The sequence below is a fragment of the Semicossyphus pulcher genome, unplaced genomic scaffold, assembly GCF_022749685.1.
Source record: "Semicossyphus pulcher isolate SPU_LCO1_2020_fin unplaced genomic scaffold, fSemPul1.0.p SCAF_15, whole genome shotgun sequence".
NCBI classification, from domain to species: Eukaryota; Metazoa; Chordata; class Actinopteri; order Labriformes; family Labridae; genus Semicossyphus; species Semicossyphus pulcher.
The window spans coordinates 16,463,640-16,485,595 of NW_027211659.1; the positions used below are offsets into that span (position 1 = coordinate 16,463,640).

Here is a 21,956-nt window from a genome sequence, read left to right on the forward strand (position 1 = left end):
GCTTTCAGCTCAACATAATCTGGGTTACATCAGAAGGTGCATCTTTGGTCGTATACACAGTGTATTAATCTAAGAGTATTAAAGTATTCATGCCATCACATGTTTTCTGAACAGATCTGATTTCAAAAAGAGGGGGAAAATGGTACATGTTCGATCATCAGTAACAGCATGCCCCCTTGTTTTATCAGTGGCATCCCTTTCAGGACAATTAAAGTGATTTGGGAAATGATAAATGAAAGTGTCATGACGCATTATTTATTCACAATACTGTATAAATCAACTTTAATTCTCCTCACTACTTTACAAAAACTGTTTTAAATACAGCTTTGATTGGACAGGTGATTTAACTGTACAAGTAGATGTGTTGGGAGTTTTCACCTGGGATTTGTAGTCACATCCCAGCTAGCATTGAACATTCCCATAACATTAGCTAACATGACCTACAAGTTCTAATTACGTTTGTAAGAAAACGTTTTTAATCTAACGTTCAAAGAACGTTTTAAGGATGTTTATCATTTCAAATAATGTTCTTGTAACGTTAAAACTTAAACTAAGACAAAACGTTTTAACTGCAAGATTCTGAAGATATTTTCAGGATGTTATCGAGGCCTGGGATGTCAGAACACTTTTAATAAAACAATTTGTCAAGGTTTCGGTAAAAATAAAATGCTAAAGGACCCAGGTGCAGACTTAGATATATGATTTAATTAACAAAAGGCAAAAATGCAAAAACAAAATCTAGAATCCAACGAAAGACTAAACGGAAAACCAAATGGTAGAACAAAAAGTATCATAGTCAAGGTAAAAGAATAATCCAAAGGAAAAACTGGAAACACACACGGGGAGCCACGGGGGAACAGGGAAAATCCACAAGGATGACAAAAGTCCACAGGTAACACGAGAAAGACAATGAACCAGCACAGAGACAGGGGAGCACAGAGACTAAATAAACTTAGGAGGTGAGGCTAATCAGACACAGGTGAGACAATCAAAGAGCAGGTGAAAACAATCAGGGCAAGGCACATAATCAAACAAGCGGGAAACACAAAGGCAGGAAGTGGACCAACACTAGAGACAAGGTGACAAAGTAAAACAGGAAATGATCGAACCAAAGAGACACAAGTGAAATACTTAACTAAACAAGACTAACTACTGACAAGAACACAGAATAAACTAAATACAAAACTAAACGATGAGAACTCATGACAAGAGACAAAGTGACAAAGTAAAACAAGAAATAATAACCGAACACCGAAATACAAGACAAAACCAGAACTAAACTAGAAACTCATGACACATTTGCTCAGTGTGACATAAAAACAAAGGTAGAACACGCTTACTGCAACATTCTGAGGATCTTTTCAGGATGTTCGTACGGCCTGAACTATCAGAACGGGATTTATAAAACGTTCCTGAAATGTGATTTGAACATTCTCACTGCAATTTTCTGAAAATATTTTCAGAGAACGTTCTCCTACTATTAAAAGGCACATTCTGGGAACCAATTAAAAACTTTCCACTCAAAACATTACCAGAACGTTGCACGTAACCTTCACAGAACGTTGGATGAGGGTTGGGTGGGATGAGGGCAGAATGAAAAGTGATTCCTCTCGTCTTTAAACTCTTTGACCAATTTGGCAGCTGCTAAATCACTTTGATCCCACCTGAAATTACAAACTTCAAAATGATTAAGCAGTTTTTTTGAAGGACAAAAAAAAGGCATTTAATAATACAGAATTCAGAACATGCTCGTTTACTGCCAGTGACAATATGGAAGAAGGTTATATATAGAAATCATCAATTCTTCTTGTTCAAACCTATAAACATCTTTGTTTCAGTAAAATGTGTTGTACGTTTCCACTGCTTATAATAGCTCATCATCTGTTTGTGTCTTCAGGGTATTTGGATCCCAGAGGGTGAAACCGTGAAGATTCCTGTAGCCATTAAAATCCTAAATGAGGCCACAGGACCCAAGGCTAACGTGGAGTTCATGGACGTGAGTATCTTGAAAACTCAAAAATAAAACTCTTTTTTTAGGTTTTCCCATTCCTATTCTTCCATAAGCTTAAACTGGACAATGGTTTTTCACAGTTAAACCTAAAGTTTTTACATAAATTACCTGCTTTCTGATGGTATTTTTTCCTATATAGATGTATTTTCAGCTAAATACAACATATAGATGCTATTTTGATTCGGTCAGTGTTTGCCCTCTTTGAAAGCACCCATCAGAAGATTGAAACCAATTCTCAGTCATTTTTCAAAGAAATGACGCCATTTAAAACTAAGCTGAGACCTCGTAGACACAAGAGTTAAAAACATCCGGGGCCCCTAGGACCCCTCCATACAACCACATTCACACACGCTATGCCCCAAGGCTCCCAGCACAGCGCACAAGGCCCCATTTATAAAACATTCACAGCTCGGCTCATTTCAAAAGGGAAAGTGAAAAAAAAAAAAAATCAAAATTATTACCCTGTGATGATGCAATGCAGATGAAATAACCCCCATCAACACACGCACGCACGCAGGCAGACACGCACACACACGCTGGGAAAGTGACCCAATTGCACTCATGTTTTGCACTTAGTTTGACAGTCTAACGGGGAGAGTTTTGGAGTGTTAGCATTTCTATTTTTATCAGGACATCTTTGATGAACATCCTACGTGTGGTTAATGTAATGCTCTGCCTGATTTGAGGGCTCGTCTGACAATCAGCCAACCTGATATCTGCAATGAAAGGACAACATGCGAGGGGGTGATATAGGGGTGCACTTAGGAGAGTAGATATGTATAGCTATAAACAATGCATAAACATGCTCTGTGTGTGTGCGTATCATGACACGAAGCCAGATTCTTCCCCCTAGCCCCTCACTGAACACTCATTGAGATGTGCTGTGTGACAGAATGTGCATGCAAAGCTAAGGATGCGCATGTACATGGCATGCTGGACATGCCTACAGATAGTGGGGGAGTGAAGGGGGATGCATGAATTATTATTATTTTCGATTACAGAGGCAGTGATAGTGTTTACACATCAGATTGCATTATGGGTAGCAATGTCTAATGTGACTTTTAAACAACCGACTGCTCAACTAGTATAGAGGTAAGCAGCAGAGAGACAAATAATGTGATTGGACAATCAAGAAAGCAGGGCAATTATACTTACAAAAATAAATGTGGCTGATTTTTACAAAATTAAATTAATGTTTGGTTCTTGTTTTGTAATTCTCCCAGTAAAATCCTTTTCTCAGTTTATTTCCCAGTGATACTTTAGTTCACATTCATCCAGTTCCACTGTCTTCCTGTATTGACTGCTGAGCAGCTGGGGTCTCAGCGGCTGCTCCAGGGAGCATCAGCGGTAGTTACAGGGGGAGAGGAGAGTGCCATTCATTTACTCTAACTGTCCATATTTTCCCAGCTGGACTGGGAATCCTGACTGGTGACCTTCTAGCCACGAGCCACACTCACTTGCCACTTACTGTTTGAAGAATGTCACTAAGGATTGATTGTCCTTTAGTCTGTGTGCATGTGTGTGTCTGTGTGTTGAGCCTCACACTCCCTACCTGTGAGGCTTCTTCTTAAAACAGCAATAAAATGGTCCAAAAGTTTGGCCAAGCAAGAAGATGCTAACACTACCAGTTGCTAATAAGACAAGAGTGTAAGTACCCAGTAAAATTACCATGCATGTAGATACAGAATATGCATGTGTGTCAGGTGTGCATGTTTGTGTGTATATCTATGCAGAATAGTGGCTACGGGCAGACGGGGCATGTTCGAGTATGTTATTCCTTTTGAAAGCCAAACTCCGTCTCAAGGCTTGTTTTCACTGAAGAAGGATAAACCCTCGTGGTCCGTCCTTGGAAATTGCATTCAAAAATGCTGTTTCCCCCTGTGTATGAAGATTACCTTCTGTTCTTTTCCTGTTCTTGCTCAGTAATTATTCTACATGAGTACAACAGCACCAGAACAAATCCATTTTAACAATAACAAACATGGATACATGATATTTATAAGCCGTGAATATGAAACTTATTTACAAAACTTTTTTCAAAACAAATGACGAGACAAGTGTCCTGCACTTCCTCTAAAAAAATATGGACTTTTTAAACAATAAATAATAAATGATTCATAGATATTCTTACGTTTTTACGTTTTTTTAAATTGGATTTGGATTTAAATGAATGGGGATTCACTTTTTAATATTTTAAACAATTTTTACTTCTATATTTACTTTGCAGTAGAGCATTTTTATTTAGTTTTTTTTCAAAATAAAATGGGAGAAATCTCAACATCTCACTTTAGATTAATAATTCCAGTTTCATTATTTTTTATTATTTTTATTATTTATCATTATTTTTTGGTTCTAATTTAGCTGAACAGGAAATGACAGAGAGGAGGGCAGTGTTTTTAAACATATAAACATAACGTTTCTTTATTGCATTCATTTGTGGACATAAGCTCAAACATTTCTATCTACATTAGATTATTCCCTCAGCGGAATGGATCCTGTTCTAAACAGTAGCCAGGTCTCTCACATACTCATTTACCCTCATCCTTACTGCCAGTGTCTACTGCTCTCCAGCACATGAGCGAGCACAAGTAAGTGGTGGTACAAATTATGCCAGTGTTGTGATACATGAGCTGGGTTGTAACTCTGTCGGTATTCGGTGGACCTCTGCACGCTGTATATCTAGCCCCCCTCCACACATACACAACCACCTGCGCATTTGTTGTGTATTCATGTATATTGGGTCGCATCGTTGAACAGAACTGATTAAGGTCTATTTTTAGCTCTGGTAGATCATCTTGCATTGTTTGTGTGCTACAATAATATGCTTTATTACAAACCAATACATATTTGCTCTTGTTCTAAAAATGCCACACACACTGTTTTTTTTTTTACACGAGGCAAGTTCAAAGCGCTATAAATAATGTTGTGAAGCAGCTCCTTCTTATGTACATATATTATTTACAGTGGGGTATCACCTTGATGTATTTACTACATTTCTAGTCTTCTGCAAAGCATACTGACAGCGTTGTGAAGCAGTGAGTCACTTTGATGTCAAGGTTCTGAACAAAAATTTCCTCTCTGTCTTAGTGGAACCTTGCTGTTAGCTTCAAGAGAAACTTCCGCCTTAAACAGAATAACAAGTCTTACTGCATCTTCTCTGACAGTGCATTTTTTTTTAAAAACATGATAAACTCGGGGTCAGTGTTTTCAGTCTTTGAACCTTTGTTTGGCTTTTGACACTAACTGGGAAATTACCAGTTTGAGCACAATTTAACATGTGATGAATATGGTGATTTAGCTGCACAAACATCTTCTGAATATGCAAATAGAAACCAATTCCAGTTGTTGAGAGATAGAGAGAGAGAGAGGCTGAAGGATGTTGTGTAGTTTTAATCAGCTGACATTTCCTGCTATACAAGTAAGAGTATTTTTCTAGTTAAACATAAACTTTGTAATCAAATAACTAGATACAATAACAACCCCACCACAAGAAATAAAAGAAGGAAGCTACAACATTTCAAGCTTTGTCTGACTTTTGGCGTCTACCAAAAAATTATTGACGATATCGTATGTCAAATGTTATCCCAACTCTTCCCCCCACATGCCTGAGTGTAAATCTGTCTCGTTCAGGAGGCCCTGATCATGGCTAGCATGGAGCACCCCCACCTGGTCCGCCTGCTTGGCGTCTGCCTGAGTCCCACCATCCAGCTGGTCACACAACTGATGCCTCATGGGTGCCTGCTCGACTATGTCCACGAGCACAAGGACAACATCGGGTCCCAGCTGCTGCTCAACTGGTGTGTCCAGATTGCCAAGGTAAGGATGGAAAAAGTTGCTAGTTCATTGTTATGCTAGCTGTATGCTTGGTTTGTTTGGTTGGTTTCTCAGTTGGGTATTTGACAAACTGTTAGATATGCAGGGTTGTTTATCAGTGGATCTTCACCTATAGTTGCTTTTTTGCTTCCTTGACTGATAGACCAAATATCTGAATAAATCATATCTTATGATCCTGAGAGCCATTGGAATTATCAGGATCTGTAACACGTTGCTGTGATTTAACATTCTTTGCAAGATTTCAACTTTAATAAGTCATTATTGAATTTTGTCCCATGACCTTTTGTATTGATCCACTTTCAGTCATTGCTATGTTCCAATAACAACCCCCCCACAGCTCCCTTTTTCCTAAGTAAGTAGGAGAAAGTTATTTGTCTTTCTCACTACATCTATTTTGCTTTCGTTTGAGTACAATGATACTTTATCTCTGTCTTATGTAAGTGTTGTGTTGTTTCAGGCTGCAACTTCTGAAATCTTACTTTATAAATACTAATGTTTGCTTTAGATTAAATGAGCTCACATCCACCCTGCCAGATTTTTATAATATCTCTCAGATAATAGAGGCCATGTGAATTACATCATTGTGTCTAGAGTGAAAAGTAGAAGTCTGTGTCATGTATAGAAAATGGCTACAAGCCAGACACAAGGACTGAATATTTGGTGAAGTCTGTGAGTATGTGGATTCAATCGCAGACAGCGGCGCCCCTTGCCAGCCTCTCCGGAGAACAGAAGTAAATAATTCAAAGCCTTGCTTGACTTTGGTGGGGGAAGTATTGAGTGCAGGGAGCTCAGTGTTACAGGATCATGAGTGTAGGAGTGCATTATAATTCGTTTAAATCTACTCGTCAATATTGATAGGTGACAGGTACACCTAGTAATGATCTCCCCTTCTCAGCCTCTGTCTACAAGTGTGAAGGGTACGGATACAAATGTGTGGTGTATGGATACAAATGTGTCAGGTATGGATACAGATGTGTGGGGTATGGATACAAATGTGTGGGCTATGGATACAAACGTGTGGGGTATGGATACATATGTGTGTGGTATGGATACAAATGTGTGGGTATGGATACAAATGTGTGCGGTATGGATACAAAAGTGTGGGGTATGGATACAAATGTGTGGGGTATGGATACAAATGTGTGGGGTACAGTATGGACACAAATGTATGGGGTATGGATACAAATGTTTGGGGTACAGTATGGACACAAATGTGTGGGGTATGGATACAAATGTGTGGGGTACAGTATGGATACAAATGTGTAGGGTACAGTATGGATACAAATGTGTGGGGTACAGTATGGATACAAATGTGTGGGGTATGGATACAAATGTGTGGGCTATGGATACAAACGTGTGGGGTATGGATACATATGTGTGTGGTATGGATACAAATGTGTGGGTATGGATACAAATGTGTGCGGTATGGATACAAAAGTGTGGGGTATGGATACAAATGTGTGGGGTATGGATACAAATGTGTGGGGTACAGTATGGACACAAATGTGTGGGGTATGGATACAAATGTTTGGGGTACAGTATGGACACAAATGTGTGGGGTATGGATACAAATGTGTGGGGTACAGTATGGATACAAATGTGTAGGGTACAGTATGGATACAAATGTGTGGGGTACAGTATGGATACAAATGTGTAGGGTATAGATACAAATGTGAAGGGTATGGATACAAATATGTAGGGTATAGAGACAAATGTGAAGGCTATGGATACAAATGTGTATGGTGTGGATACAAATGTGTAGGATATGGATGTAAGTGTGTAGGGTGTGGCTATGTGAAGGGTATGGATACAAATGTGAAGGGTATGGATACAAATTTGTAGGATATGGATGTAAGTGTGTAGGGTGTGGCTATGTGAGGGGCATGGATACAAAGATGTAGGATGTAGATACAAATGTATTGGGTAGTAACCCAGAAAACACCTTAGTATTAGTTGCTGCAATAACTATTTTTTTTATTCATCTGTTCATTAATTTTTTAAAGGTATATATATTGCAGGGGTATTTGCAGTGTACTTCTGTACATATCTTATGATATTTTTATCTCCAAATATGCTACATTTGATAAATGGCTGAAGAAATGTAAGATATACAGAGAGCAAAGTAATTGGTTATAAAGCCAAGAGAAGCAGAATGAAAATGACTCAGCAATCACTGCAGTCCCAGATTTAATATCTGAGGCAAATATTTCTGTTGCCATTTTTGGCTAAATCTGAGGAAGCTGGTTTTCCAATGAGTTTCCAAGGGAAAATATTAACCCATCAATAAAAAGTCTGTTTTATACATTCATATTAAAAAGGCAATAAGTCTTGCCACATTGACAAACCTCCCATGCTGTGCAACACAAATATTTTCATGGTGTGATATTAATCACACAAATTACTTCTCGGAGAACCATGTAGATCGGCTATATATACATTAATAAATATATGCCCACTGTGAACAGTTGTCAACATGGAGAGATGTATAATTCATAAAGGGTAGGTATGATAATTTATTATTTACCACTGTGTGTCTCCACTGTGTATTGTTTAGTCTTTTTCGGTAATAAGCTACAGCTCCTGGGGACCCGGATAGCCTTCAGGGGCTATGGTTAATAAATTGTAGAAGTTTAAGTTTATTTGTCACATATAACTATACATCATAATTCATTGTGTTATATGTCCTGAAGTTTCTACAATTGTGCAAAAATAATAATTACGACTATATTAATTAGCTGATTGTACTGGCACTATTGATGTATTATGGCTGCCTCCAGTAACTTCTGTTTTAGAGCAGCAAAGAAGAACTGATTTCAGTTCATTTATGTTGCAAACAACAACAGAGCAGAACTAGCTGAGAATGTAACATTAGACGTTTTTAACGTGAGTGGAATTATCCACAGAGGTGATAAATTGCAAGGTTATTACATTCAGTAAAAATCCGGATATAAAGCAGCTACACCTTAAAAATAAGTGCCTCTCCAACACTCTTTAGCCAACACAAGTGAGAAAGAGGTGTCAAACCAATCTTCAGAATTGTTATTTTTGGTATTTTTCTCAGTTATGACTGAATGTCAAACTAGAAAAATAAAGTTCTCCATCATTTATTCTTTTATATTGGTTCATGCTTAAAAAAGGGTTTAACCTGAGCCAGGCAATACCAAATTTATTGCTATATTAAATCCATACAGGGTCAGCAGTGTGGCGCTGATATAGTCTTGCGCTGGTATTGGATCATTGCTCTGTATCTGAATCGTTCTCTTTCCTTATCCCAAACTTGAGTGAAACACCTTTTCTGCAGATTGTGTCTCTATCTTTTTATCATGGATAAACACATCAACCCCCTCAGGGTCCCACAGGGCACCCAAGGCTCTGTAAAGTGACAGGGCTCCTCTCTCTGAGGCAACATCCCTGTGGCCCTCCCGCTCAGTCATGGCCGCCATCACAGCCATAGATTATTAATGGCGTGATCCGTCAGGAAAGTCATGCTAATGAGCGGATTCATTAGAGCTGCTACGCATGCAGGGCTGCGGTGCCATAGGATGTTTCCTTTTTTCCTTGGGACTGATTTTCCTTTCCTTGTTTTAACTTTTCATATCTTCCTACTATATCACTTTCTCCTCATTATGTCTGGTTGCTTTTTAAATCCTCTTATAGTCACACGCTCTTTGCTGCTCCTGTTTGTGTTGAAAATATAGTGCTGCTACAATAGCGTGTTAACAACGTGTTGATAAGTTTATCAGACAACTTACTCAATAAGCTTTTAACAGGGGAAGATACTGTATGTATTGATTTGTTCCCATACCCCTGATTCTTGTTTGTTACTTAGTTTACTACCTGTAAACATGGTTATTTGTTTACTATTTTCAATTGTAGAGATGGCCTGATGTTGGATACCAATACACATTTCCCTTTTATGATATGACTTAACTAAGCTGTTCATGCATTTTCCTGGCCTAGCCTTTAAAATGATAAGCATTTCACTCTAATGATTTAAACTTACATGTGTTCTTTTCAATTGCTGCTACAATGGATTTCCTCATTTGGGAGCCTTGTAGCTGTTTACACAGCGGCTCAGCTGTTTGCATTGTTGTAAGTCGATCCACTGTGCTGTCAGTTAGTGATGACATAGAGTTCCATGAATGGCAGTTACAACTCATTACTTCGTTTTTACAAACATTTTTCAAGGAGTTCACCGACTTGCTCGTACAGATGTTGTACAGATGTTTTGGTAATGAACGGTTAAGGCTGAAGCTATTTAAGCAACAAAACACTGCACACTTCGGTTTGGCTGCAGCTGTTCTAACTCCGACGATGCTGTTTACCAGCATGTTTTCAATATGTGTTCTTTCCCACTCATACGTAAAAATTGTTACTATTCAAGCACAGAATTTAAACAGAAGAAGAAATTTCCAACTGATTGCACTTAATTTTTCTGATATCCATCTTAGATTTGAACACATTAGCAGCCAGGATTTAGGGATGCCATCATATGTCAGATTTAACTCTCTAGCCCAGAATGACAGATAAGCAACTATTGTTATACAGTTTGTACTGAGATTTGTGGTTTCTGGAGGATTAATTCTACAGAATTTGTGGCTTTGGTTATCTCATCTCGTGCCACTGGCAGGTTACATATATTAATATTAACTTAATTGGCAAAACATTTTATACATTCAAGGTCCCCGGATGATGTAGCCAACCTACTTTGTTCGTTGCCTTTTTTCTTGTGCCTTTGTCACAATTTATATTAATTGGCAATTTGTATAAATTGGCGCAACAAATTTTGAAGGGTTTGGGATGAAATTTAGTACTGATGTTCACATACCCACCAGGATGAGTTTTATTACGTTGAGGGATCCATAGAAATTTCCACTTTTAATTGGTAGAGCATTTGGTAAATGTATTGCATAGTTTTTTTGTTGTTTGTTTTGTTTTTTATAATAATTTATTTTCATTTTCCATATGATCAACAACAGAAACACACACAATCCCCATTATGAGGCAAGACGGGAAAACGAAAGGAAACACACAAAGGACACAAAACAAAAACCAAACAGAAGATTAAAAAAAATAACAAAAACGTGTTTTGCATGCATGTTTTTTTTTTTAACACAAATGTTATAACGAGTTGATTCAAGTTGAATTGAAATTTCTGTCAGCAAAGAACATTGTTTTCAGCCAGGAAGAAAGCAGATTATCAGTTATACAAAGAAAGCAGGCTGAAATAATACACAATTTGACAAAAAAAAAAAGGAAATTGTAAAGTTCAGTGGTACTCACAGATCTGAACCCAAAAGCACAATAAAGAGACAATCAACGTAGCAATGATACAGTTTAATGAGCAGTCAAAATTCAAAATCAGGTTATCAGTCCAACAAGAAAAGAATTGGGTATCCAAAATTCTGAAACTAAACTTGCTATAATCCAGTTGTTATAGATATGTTCTGCTTTCTCTTAGAAAACTGGTGTTGCTGTAGGCACAAGTGACACATAGTAATAAAATGTGACAATTTTGAAAATTCCGCATGAATCATTAAAGTCGGCAAGAATAAAAAAGTCAGAAGAAGGGAAGTAATATAAACTGAGTTTGCGCAGGTTGTCCCTGCCAGCGCCAGTGGCCATTGTGATTCGTTTTCCTGCTAAATATTAAGTGAGAACGCACCATGTTCTTCCTGTGGAGAAACACTTTGTGGCGTACAACCTGTGAAACTTGTTCCAGTGTGACAGAATACAAAGGCATCAATACAAAGTCACTGTTTAAACAACTTCACTTACATGGTAGGATTTAAATTCAACAATGAAAAATGTTTTTATTGAATTACCAGGAAACATTTCCCTCCTCTCCAAAATCTCTGCTTTGGAATACCCCCGAGTCAGGTATTGTGCGAGTGTGGTTGTCTGTGTGCTTACACTTTTGGTAGGAGGGCCACACAGTGTGTATCACAGGGTCATTTCTCTGTGTAAACCAGACAAGGCAAACATGCCTCTCTCCAACTCATTACATACACCTCCAGGGCTCCTATGAAAACTCAGACAACTCTCTCATTCTGCGCTGTCTACTCTCCTCCTGCCTCTCTGTTTTTATATTGGTATGTGATTCTCATACATTTGTTTCTTTTGGTCTCTCTCTGAACATTTATGTGAGGAGAATTTACCATGGGCTTCCAAAGGTGCTCATTTCAGTTCTGTAACGTTTACAACAATTAATGCTTTGAGTATTCTCATGTCAGTAAGGCAGAGACAACACCAGAATGTGTTATGAATGTTTTAATGAGGAAAGTTAGTGCTATCATCACGCTGTTCAAGCCATAACAATACCATGTCCATTGAGCCCATCAATCTCACTTCTTTCTATTGGTGTCATTAACACCAAACGTGTACTCACCCAACTCTCCTTCCTCTCTCGTCTCCCACACTCGCCTCTTGTGGAAAAAAGTCAAATCACATTCAGATTTTTTGATTCCAACCACTGCTGGCAGACAGCACGCCTGCTCCAACACTGCATGTTAACACACCGAGCCAGCAGCAGATCACAGGCTTCTAGCCTTTGATACTACCAACTCTCAGAAATGTCAACAAGTGTCCGCCTATCTCCAACTCCCCTCTCGGTACCTCTCTCTCTAGCTGCCTCACTCATTTTCATTTCCAAACTAATTAAATCTGAAGCTTTTTTTTTTTGTGGCGGTCTTTCATGACTGCATAAGTAAGTGTATGATTTAATGTTAGCAGCCAGGATACCTCCGCTCCCCTGGGTAAATATCAGGCTGAAAGGCATGTTTGATATGAGAGAGCAGCTTCATGCCTGTTTTCATTAGTTGCCGTGCTCATCAAAGCGAAAGACTGGTTAGGTAGAATTCATTGATATTTTTTTTGTTAGTTTTTTACTGAAATAGGTATTGAAGCACTATGTACTGTTTCATCACTAGCATTATGTTGAAGTTGTAGGCATATGGTATTCAAAAGCGCAAAACAGACATAGATATAGCTTAGCTTACCTCATTAGCGTAGGCAATGTTAGCATTAGTCATGATCTCGAGAAAGCAACCGGAAATTACTATCATGGCAATAAGGACTAAACAAAATGTATGGATGCATGTACGTTAGGGCTTCCATAGAAATGAACTGGAATCAAAAACCTGCAGACTTTTGGCTCTCACCTGCACACGGTTGGTGACACCTAGCTTAAATTATATTATTACTGTTGGTTACGATGGCAGTCAATCTGGAAAATGCTGCATTACGCCCTTCTGGTTGGGGGAAAAAGTCATTGCTCCAAGCAAGGGAATTCAAGTATCTAGGGATCTTGTTCACAAGTGAGCATAAGATGCAAAGAGGGGCCAACAGGCAGACTGGAGCACATCAGTGTGCAGGACTGAAATAGAATTTGAAATAGGTCTTTTTTTGTACTTGATGTAAGATCCCGTGCTGAAAAGTCTTATTTGCTGGGATTTTAACATGTCTAAATTGCTTAGAGTCTTATAGTAATCTTTGTAAATGTGGTCTCGTATTGAGTAATCCACCACATATCCGTTGTTATTCTTCAGCCAGTTGCGGTCAGGTCAAACAGGTGGCCTTGCAATAAGAAAGGGATTTATTTGTCATACCCAGCTGTGCTCCTTCACCACCTTCGTGAATCATAGATTTATTTTAAAGAATAAATTGCCCATTTTATATTTTCTAATACAGACTTAAATACGTTCTGATTTAACATGCATTTTCAGACCTCTTTTCAGTCACTGTGCTACACTAAAAAAGAGGTCTTATTCTTTGATATTTTTTTGCCCTTCCTCCTCCTCTTATAGTTCTGATTTTATCAAACTTTCTTTTAATCCTACCCCACATGTCAAGCATCTGAGCCATTAAAAAGGATGTACACTTGACCTTGTGTTCTTCTATGTTTACTGTGTGGAAGACGCAAATCTGCTTCTTGCTGTAATTGAATAAGAGATAGACAAGGTAAAGCTCTTCCAGGTTCCATTCATGTCTCCTGACCCCAATATCACCACTCTGATTCGCTCCCGCCCCCTAAATTCACTATCCGCTTTTACTGCCTGAAAAGTTTCTTATACCCATGAACACTGTGACCTGACTGTAGAGGAGCCTGTCAGTGTTTGTAATAGCTGTTACAAAAATATCTTGTGTTGGATATAAAAAGTAGAAATATTCTTTTCCATGGTTGAACGAAAAAATTTAAAATATAATGCAGAGGGAAAAAATTAAAGGATATGTGTGATCAAAGAGCATTGAACTCAGGGTCAGAAATAAAGATGCATCTTTCATACCATAAACACAACAATTGTATAATTTCTCCTTCACTTTTGCACATCAACAAAGAAATGAGAGTACTTGAGGTCGACTCCTGCCCACCTTAGACATTAATTTACTGACGTAAAGTCTCTGTGTCAACTCTGGAACACACTGCACCCCTATTTGGTTTTATAAACTGTAGTTTAGAAGGTTTGTCTGGATATTTAGAAAATTGTTTAGTCATTACTACCTCTTATGACTTTCTTTTCCCATTACACTCCTAAAGAAGCCCTCTCTCAAAACTCTCTGGATCTCTGAGCCGCAATTTTGAGCCAAGTTTTTAGAAAAGTTGTCTTTGCAAAATGTATTTTTTCAAATAACAAAGCAATGCTGCTGACAATGGTCTTTACATCATTGTAATTCTCCTTGACCTCAGCTCAGCCTTTGAATATGTGAATATTAGCTGTCTGATGTTACTCTGGATTGGTTCATCTGTTATTTGTCAAACAGTTAACTCTATGTTATGCTTTGAGATACTTCCTGTTCTGTTTTGTGGGGTCCCCCAGGGGTCTATGTTGGATCTCCTCTTATTCACTATATAATTGCTACCCCTGGGACAAATCATGTGTAGGCAAATTCATTTTTATTGCTGATGACACACAGATGATACTGAAACTGCATGTCCTGATAAAAGCTATTACCACCAATGTATTTTGTATTATGGCCTTGCTGAAATGAATAAATTAGTGAATTTCATATTTAAAAAAATCCCTGCAGTTGATAACGCTATATCATAAATAATTCTGAGTAGCAGCGTTCTAATCTCTCATGTGGTATGTGCTTGAAATGTAAGAGAATGATAGCTTTGGTGTTCTTCTTCAGTTGTCTTTTGATGCTCAGGCGAGGTTAAGGCACTCCACTTCTCTCAGTTGTGGAATTCCCTGCTTGCGTATCTGAGTATCCTCCTTTAAATCTTAGATTGAAGGTAATGATTTTTATTGTGAGGATATTATAATATCATTATTATAATTATTATAAGTAGTTATAGGGTTGTCAAAATGTTCTATACTTTGCTAGTTTTCAATACCACGTTTTAAAAACGATACAATCTCCATTTTTTGGCTGACCGCCGGGGTCAGCCCTACACATGGGTCTGTATGTGACTGACTGACTGACTGAATGAGTGACAGTACTTTAAGAGCCATAGAGTGTAGGCGGGGCTGCTCGTCCGCTGTCCTCACCATGTCCGCAGCGTACATATCCAGGAGTAGTTTCGGGTCTTTGTTTTAAAGGTTTCCGTGAGTTTGTCTTAACAGAAAACGATATTATTTATATTAGAAATGGGACCTTAATTAACACACGGCAAAAACAACCGAATGAGCCAAGACGAAGGGATAGAGAGCGAGCTAGGGGGAGAGAGATCGCACCCAAGTTACGTCTTTAACATAATGCTATTTAATTATTTTTACTAACATCAACAACGACAGCATTGTGTACAAACGAGGGGAGTCAGAATTCCAGATCGGGCTTTTACTTTGAAAAAGCATACAGGAAGTGTTGACCTACTTTAATCTTGATGCCTGTGACTTTTACTACAGGAGGAGATGTTAATATTGCTGTCAGAGATCAATAGGACTCATCACAATTCATTTTCACTGTGTATTTATAAGTCGCACGAGATACATGCGTGTCACGCCAGCATTGTGAAGACTCACACGCCACGCTTCCAGTGTTGCCCACAAAAGCACACATTGACCTGATGTGGTCAGCCACATACTAGGTTTTGACCTAGTCTTGTTTTAATATTCGATAGTACCGAAAGGTACCGAAGCTTTAATAAAAAAACACACATATACTGTTAGATTTTCATCCCAAAGCTGCCACAGCCAAAGGAGAGAGAGCAGCTGTGGTCGAGGGACATAGACAGGAAGTGAAGAGAGTGAGCGTCGATTAGTTCACATTGGTTATGCTCTAAACAAGAAACTAACGGGCCTACACCTCCATACAACCTCGCAGGAGGGTACAGGATTTAGTTTTCATGCTTCGTACTGCCAACTCTGTGTCTGCTAGCTCCGCCCTCTGTTATATATACCTGGAGGTCTTATACAGCAAAGACACAGCGGCCTGTTCTCATTCACGGAACGGCAAATTGGGACGTTTTGTGAAGTCCCTTTCACGTCTCATAAAGATGCCAAATTTACGATGGTGTCTGTTGCAGACAGACAAAGAGCAGAGCAGAGAGACAGACATGCCACCTTGGCACTGCGTTGGCTGTTGACTGTTGGCTGAGCTCCAGACCACTGCTCAGCGATGGACGTCCCAAACACAGCAGAATAATATGAAATACAGATGAAGGGCAGATCATCTGCAGATACAGACACCACCTCACACTTCTACTAGATTTTGAGTGATGATTAAGAGGGAATATTTTAATATGGCTCTAATATTTTTGGAAAATCCTGCTCAGTGAATCTTTTACTACGATTAACGGTATGTCAAAGGAGCTGGTCTGTGTTTACTGACTTTTTTTCTGATTCAGTTACCTGGAAATGGTTGATTTTATCCTGAAAATAAAATCTGTTTTTTTAGTGGAAGTTGGTCACCTGGAGTGGCCTCTGAATGCAAAACCTCCAACCTCAAGGTAGCAGACAGATAGATAGTCCCTGTAAAGGACAGGAGGATACACAAAGACTATCAGACCTGCACTGACTCATAGTTGCCATGTTGTCAATCAAAAGCACACACAAGAAAAATACACTCTCTCTGTCTCCTTCTCTGTCTGGCTTACTCTCTCTCTCCCACACACACACACACACACTCACGTAAAGCAGTGACGCAGTTTTAACAGCGTCTGGCTGAGTGGAGATGGATGTGGCCAGGTAGGGCAGTCGGGAAAATGGATGACTGCCGGCAGCCCACACAATGGATGAGACTGGCAGCTCAGGGAGACGGGTCTACACTAATAAGTGCCTAACAGACACACACACAAATGCACACACTCACACTGGTAAATGAAGGCTTGTAGGTATTCAACATGGCAAACACAAATATAAAGAAACTCAACAATCTTTCATTTGATTTTATGATGTACACACACAAGTATGGGGATACCGTCAAACAAAAGAGGTTGTGTTCAGTATTCCATTCTTTTAGTGTCGAACCAAAACTATCCTCACTGCTTCTTAGCGTCTAATCAAACACACGCACAGACACTAACATACAGCTGGAGATATGCATCTTTATCCGGTGCTTTGTGTCAAGCTTTTGCCCTACATTTGTATGTGTGTCTCTGGCTACGTTCACACTGCAAGCCTTAGTACTCAATTCCGATATATTGCTCAGATCCGGCTGTTCACAATATTTTCAAAATGTGGGCCACATCAGACTGCAGTGTGAACCGGTCACAGTCCTGAAATGACCCGCATGCGCATTAGAACAATAACAAAAACTAGGCGCAGCACGCCGTCTTACGTAGGTGCCATGGAAGTCAGCGTTTACAGTTTCATGTATAAAATGATGTGCCATTGAAGCCACCCCACACACTAATGAGGTCTAACCTCACTGTCCCTCCACTGACTAACTCAATTGCAGCCGTCTTCCATGTTTAGTTTTACAGTTTGACTCTCGCTAGCGCAGAATTGTGATGAATGTCGATCGGGAGTGACGTAAAAGTCGCATGAATTTCAGTATGATAGTTCAGACTCGGGCCGCATTGCAAAAAATCAGACCTGTATCTGATTTAGGACATATGAAAGTCGTCCAAATCAGTTTTGAAGACTCCATGTGATTTGTGCTGTTCACACGGGATTTGGGCCACATTTGCCTGCACTCTGAATGTAGCCTAAGTCTGAAGCCTTCCTGGTCTTTTCCTTGGGCAGAGTAGAGCCTAGAAATGGGCCATTCAACAAGTCAATTGTAATAACATTTAAATAAGAACTACTACTACTACTACTACTACTAGAGAATGCAAAGGCATAGGAGGATTTGGGACTTGAACTTATTTGCACTGTCGTCACTGTTTTTGATTATCCTTGAGTAACATGCTGACGATCAGGCTAAGATCAAGGCTGCACTTAAGCGTGACATCAAGGCTGTTTCAACTATTGATTAACTTTTCTTTTACATCTTTTCTGCAACGGACAGCTATGGCAGGCCATATACTGTAAGTGTTCAGTGTTATATCATTGTCAGTATTGAAAGGCAGGCAGAAATCTGGGGTTAATACAGCAATGCAATATGCCTGTAGCACCACCTCTAAGTGCAACTCCCACCGTGACCTGCGACTCTTCAAGCATTTAACAGTTTTCTCTGACTTCTTTGAGTCAATATGGCTTTGGGGCAGCTTTGGCTCAGTGGTAGAGTCGGTCATCTGTCAGTCGGAAGGTTGGTGGTTTGATCCCCAGCTCCCTCAGCCTACATGTCGAACTGTCCTTGGGCAAGACACTGAACCAGCCTTTGCCATCAGTGTATGGATGTGACATTTATTGTAATAGCAGCTTTGAGTGGTGGCATTTACCATTTACTCCAACAGATACGTGCTGCTCAATTTCAGCTCATGTGCGCTACTATTTTGAGTTTTGTTTCGGGAAATTGTTTTCTTCTTTTAGAAGGTTTTGTAGCTCTCTGGCACTCTTACACTTGTACAGTGATTAGCTTTGGGTTTGGTGGTAAAACAACAAGAAGAGGTAGAAAAAGCTAATTCTCTTCATGCAAACAATTGATGTGTGGATAGCATTAAATGCTCACATTTTCAGTAATATAGTTCTTTAATGCTTTATTGCCTTTTGAATTTTGTATAACAAATATACACCATTTTTGTCTTCTTTAGATCACCCAGTCTTATGGCTATATGCAGCATATTCAGCATCTTCAGAATGGCAGGTGACCAAAGCTGCGTTATTATTGTAAGATATCTACCAACATTGAAAAGGGTTTAAATCCTTGGACATGTGAAATGTGGGTGTCCAATGTCAATCTATCTATGCTATCATATCAAACTCATATACTGTATATGTGCATGTTTTGTAATCATGTTAGTAGTTTAAAGCCGTCAAAGTTTCGTTGTGCTTCTTCAGGCTGCTGCTCCTATTGCTCGTACATAGCCTGTCATCTCTTAGCCACGTAGGCGGAAGGCCAACGCTGCGACAGCTTGGACCCACTTCACTTTCAATTAGTCTCCTGCCACTGTAGATGCCTGCTCACCAGCTTCTCTGGAAGTGAGTCAAACTCTGCGTGTGTGTGTGAAGTGGATGTTAAGGGGAATTTTGTATGTAAAAAAAGAGGTCTGAGTACGCGTGTGAGTGAGTCTGTCCATTGGGGTTGATGAAGGACTGAGTCATTTGTGGGTTCGAGTGTGTATGATGATGTCCGGTTGACATGTTCAACCATTTGCTTGGGATGGTGCCAGCTTCTGTGACATCACACCTCTCCAGGTTGCCTGTCACCTGCATGACCTTTGACTAAAGGACGTTGGGCAAATGCTTGTCCATTGTGAGGGGTGTTTGGTGTTTTCCTTTACCAACTGATTGCAGTTGTGTTAATTGCACATATTGATTACTGTACTTTTTTCCTTAAAACCTTATCATTTGTTCGCTAAATTTACACATTTAGGTGTTTGGTTCATTCATTTATTGATATTTTAATCATTCATGTGGTTATACTGTAACATATAGAAAGGTCACAGGTTTAAAGATTGACAAAGTAGGGTCTTTACAATAAAAAAAGCACATAATAGACATGGTTAAAAAATATCTGGTGGATTTTCAAGTTTTAACAAAAAGTGCCTCCTTCTGCTGGAATGCTGCTGCTGTCTGCCGTTTCAACTGTCGTTGTGATGTTTCAGCGCTTTGCATTGTGGGATAAAGTAGGCGAGGTAGACTGGTCCGATGCATACTGAAGATTTTTTCTGAATCACTACAACATCCAGGTATTTTTGGCATACTGCACATTTTGCTTTCGTTTGCATACTACATATTACATTTTGGCCAAATCAGTACGTACTGCTAGTATTCATGGCATTTTGAACACAGCAACTGACTTGGGCTAATCAGGGACAGGTGAGAGTAATCAGCACAGGTGAAAACAATGAGGGCAGGGCACACAAACTGAAAGGAGGGAAAACACACAAAGGATGGAAGTAAAACAAGACATGACACACACGGGGCCACGACTTACAAAATAAAACAGGAAACACTAAAACCAAACTCAAGACTGGGACAGTCATAAAACAGGGAATGATATCTAAACAATGAAACACAAATGAATTACATAACTAAACAAAGCTAAATCATGACAAGAACACAGAACAAATTAAATACAAAACTAGTCATGATAAAGAGACTCACTGTACTCCTTGTTATAGAGAAAATAAGCTTTTCTTCCATGTTTCTAGATATGCATGTTAATTAGGTTTGTTTTACTCTGTTAAGCCATGAAATATGGATTCCATACTCACAGCTATAATTTTATGTGAAGACAAGGACATTGTAAATGGAAAAATGTGGTAATTGCTTCATTAATTATACCGACCTCATTTGCATAAAAGTTTGTTTACTATGTCATTTACATTGTGGCAGAACATTAGGCATTTTATTACTTCTTGTTTTTGTAATTGAAATACTCTCAAACCTACAACCATGACTTAACATATTCTGCAATCTGCTAGAACCACTTTTGGTCAAATGCATTTCAGCAAGCGCAAGGCAAAGGCCAGAGTGTGTTAACATACTTTCCCAAACTGATGCAGAAAATCGTCGCTGTTATAATAATGCACTTACCAAGATGAGAGAGGGGAACTGTGAGAGGGGGGGAAGCAATCAAAGTCAAGTACAACTAACATGCCATTAAACCTTTTAATGATCTCAACCTCTCCATATTCAGGTTCACTGCAATTAGCTATAAAATTGTTAACGGGTATGGACTCATGATGTAGCTGTCGGAGTGCAGGTCAAGTTATACGGTCATGCATTGGGACATGCACCATCTGTTATATTCAGTAGTGTCTGACTCATACAGAGGGCACTGTTCTGTGCTGTGGCCCTACTTTGCAATTTTTCCCCCATCTCTCTCTCTGTTCCTTTTTACAATGATTCCAGCAAGAAGTGTGTGAGTCATAGATGGGATACTGTGTTTGAGCTAATGTAAAATGTAGTTAATCATGTTTTTATCAGCGTCTATTAATTTGAAAATATGTTATTTACTTTTTAACCAACACAATTCTTAATTGGACAGCTAAAGTTAGATTTATTGTTTGATGTGGAAAAAAACATGTAATTGCAGAATTATGCATTTCATACTTGTAGAGTAATTTAATTAGTTTAAACTGTTTTGTAAGTTTTTAAAGACCCCCTCCAGTGAAAATCAAGTGTTAAACCTTGTAAACATCTCCATGTGGTGTTTCTCATGTGCTACAAAACATATCATGGACAACATGAGCAGTCATCTCCATGGCTGGGCCTGTCTGCCTTTAAACTGCAGTGACCCATTTTCAGATTGGCAGGTTTGAGACGTCACAAACCTAAGGAGCCAATCCCGTTAATGGACAGGGTGACGCTATGCATATCATTATGTGCAACCTACGGCAACCACTTCAGCGATGTGCAAGCCAGCTGTAACCGTTAGGGTTAGGGTTAACGTAATTTTTGTAAACTCACTACTGACTACTAACGCTAGTGTCACTACTACTAATTACTACATTTCAAGCTGGCTAAGTTTCAACAAGTTGCCACTAAATGATGGCACAGACGTGTTTTGTTTTTGGCTGTAATTTTACGAAAGAGGAAACGTAGTACATAGTGGGCGGGGACTATGCAGATTTTTTGATGAGGGAGAAGGAGGAGATGCCTTTTTACGAGGTAATGTA

At 39.1% G+C, this 21,956-nt stretch overlaps 1 protein-coding gene across 2 annotated transcripts in view; it reads left to right on the plus strand.

The window, feature by feature from the left end:
- LOC138592323 (receptor tyrosine-protein kinase erbB-4-like) overlaps positions 1 to 21,956 on the plus strand; it is a 345,482-nt gene that overhangs the window by 283,726 nt on the left and 39,800 nt on the right. For both annotated transcript variants that reach the window (XM_069663079.1, XM_069663080.1), the window contains exons 19-20: positions 1,898 to 1,996; positions 5,642 to 5,827. In XM_069663079.1, coding sequence (XP_069519180.1) covers positions 1,898 to 1,996; positions 5,642 to 5,827 — 285 coding nt within the window. The remainder of the gene's footprint in view (positions 1 to 1,897; positions 1,997 to 5,641; positions 5,828 to 21,956) is intronic.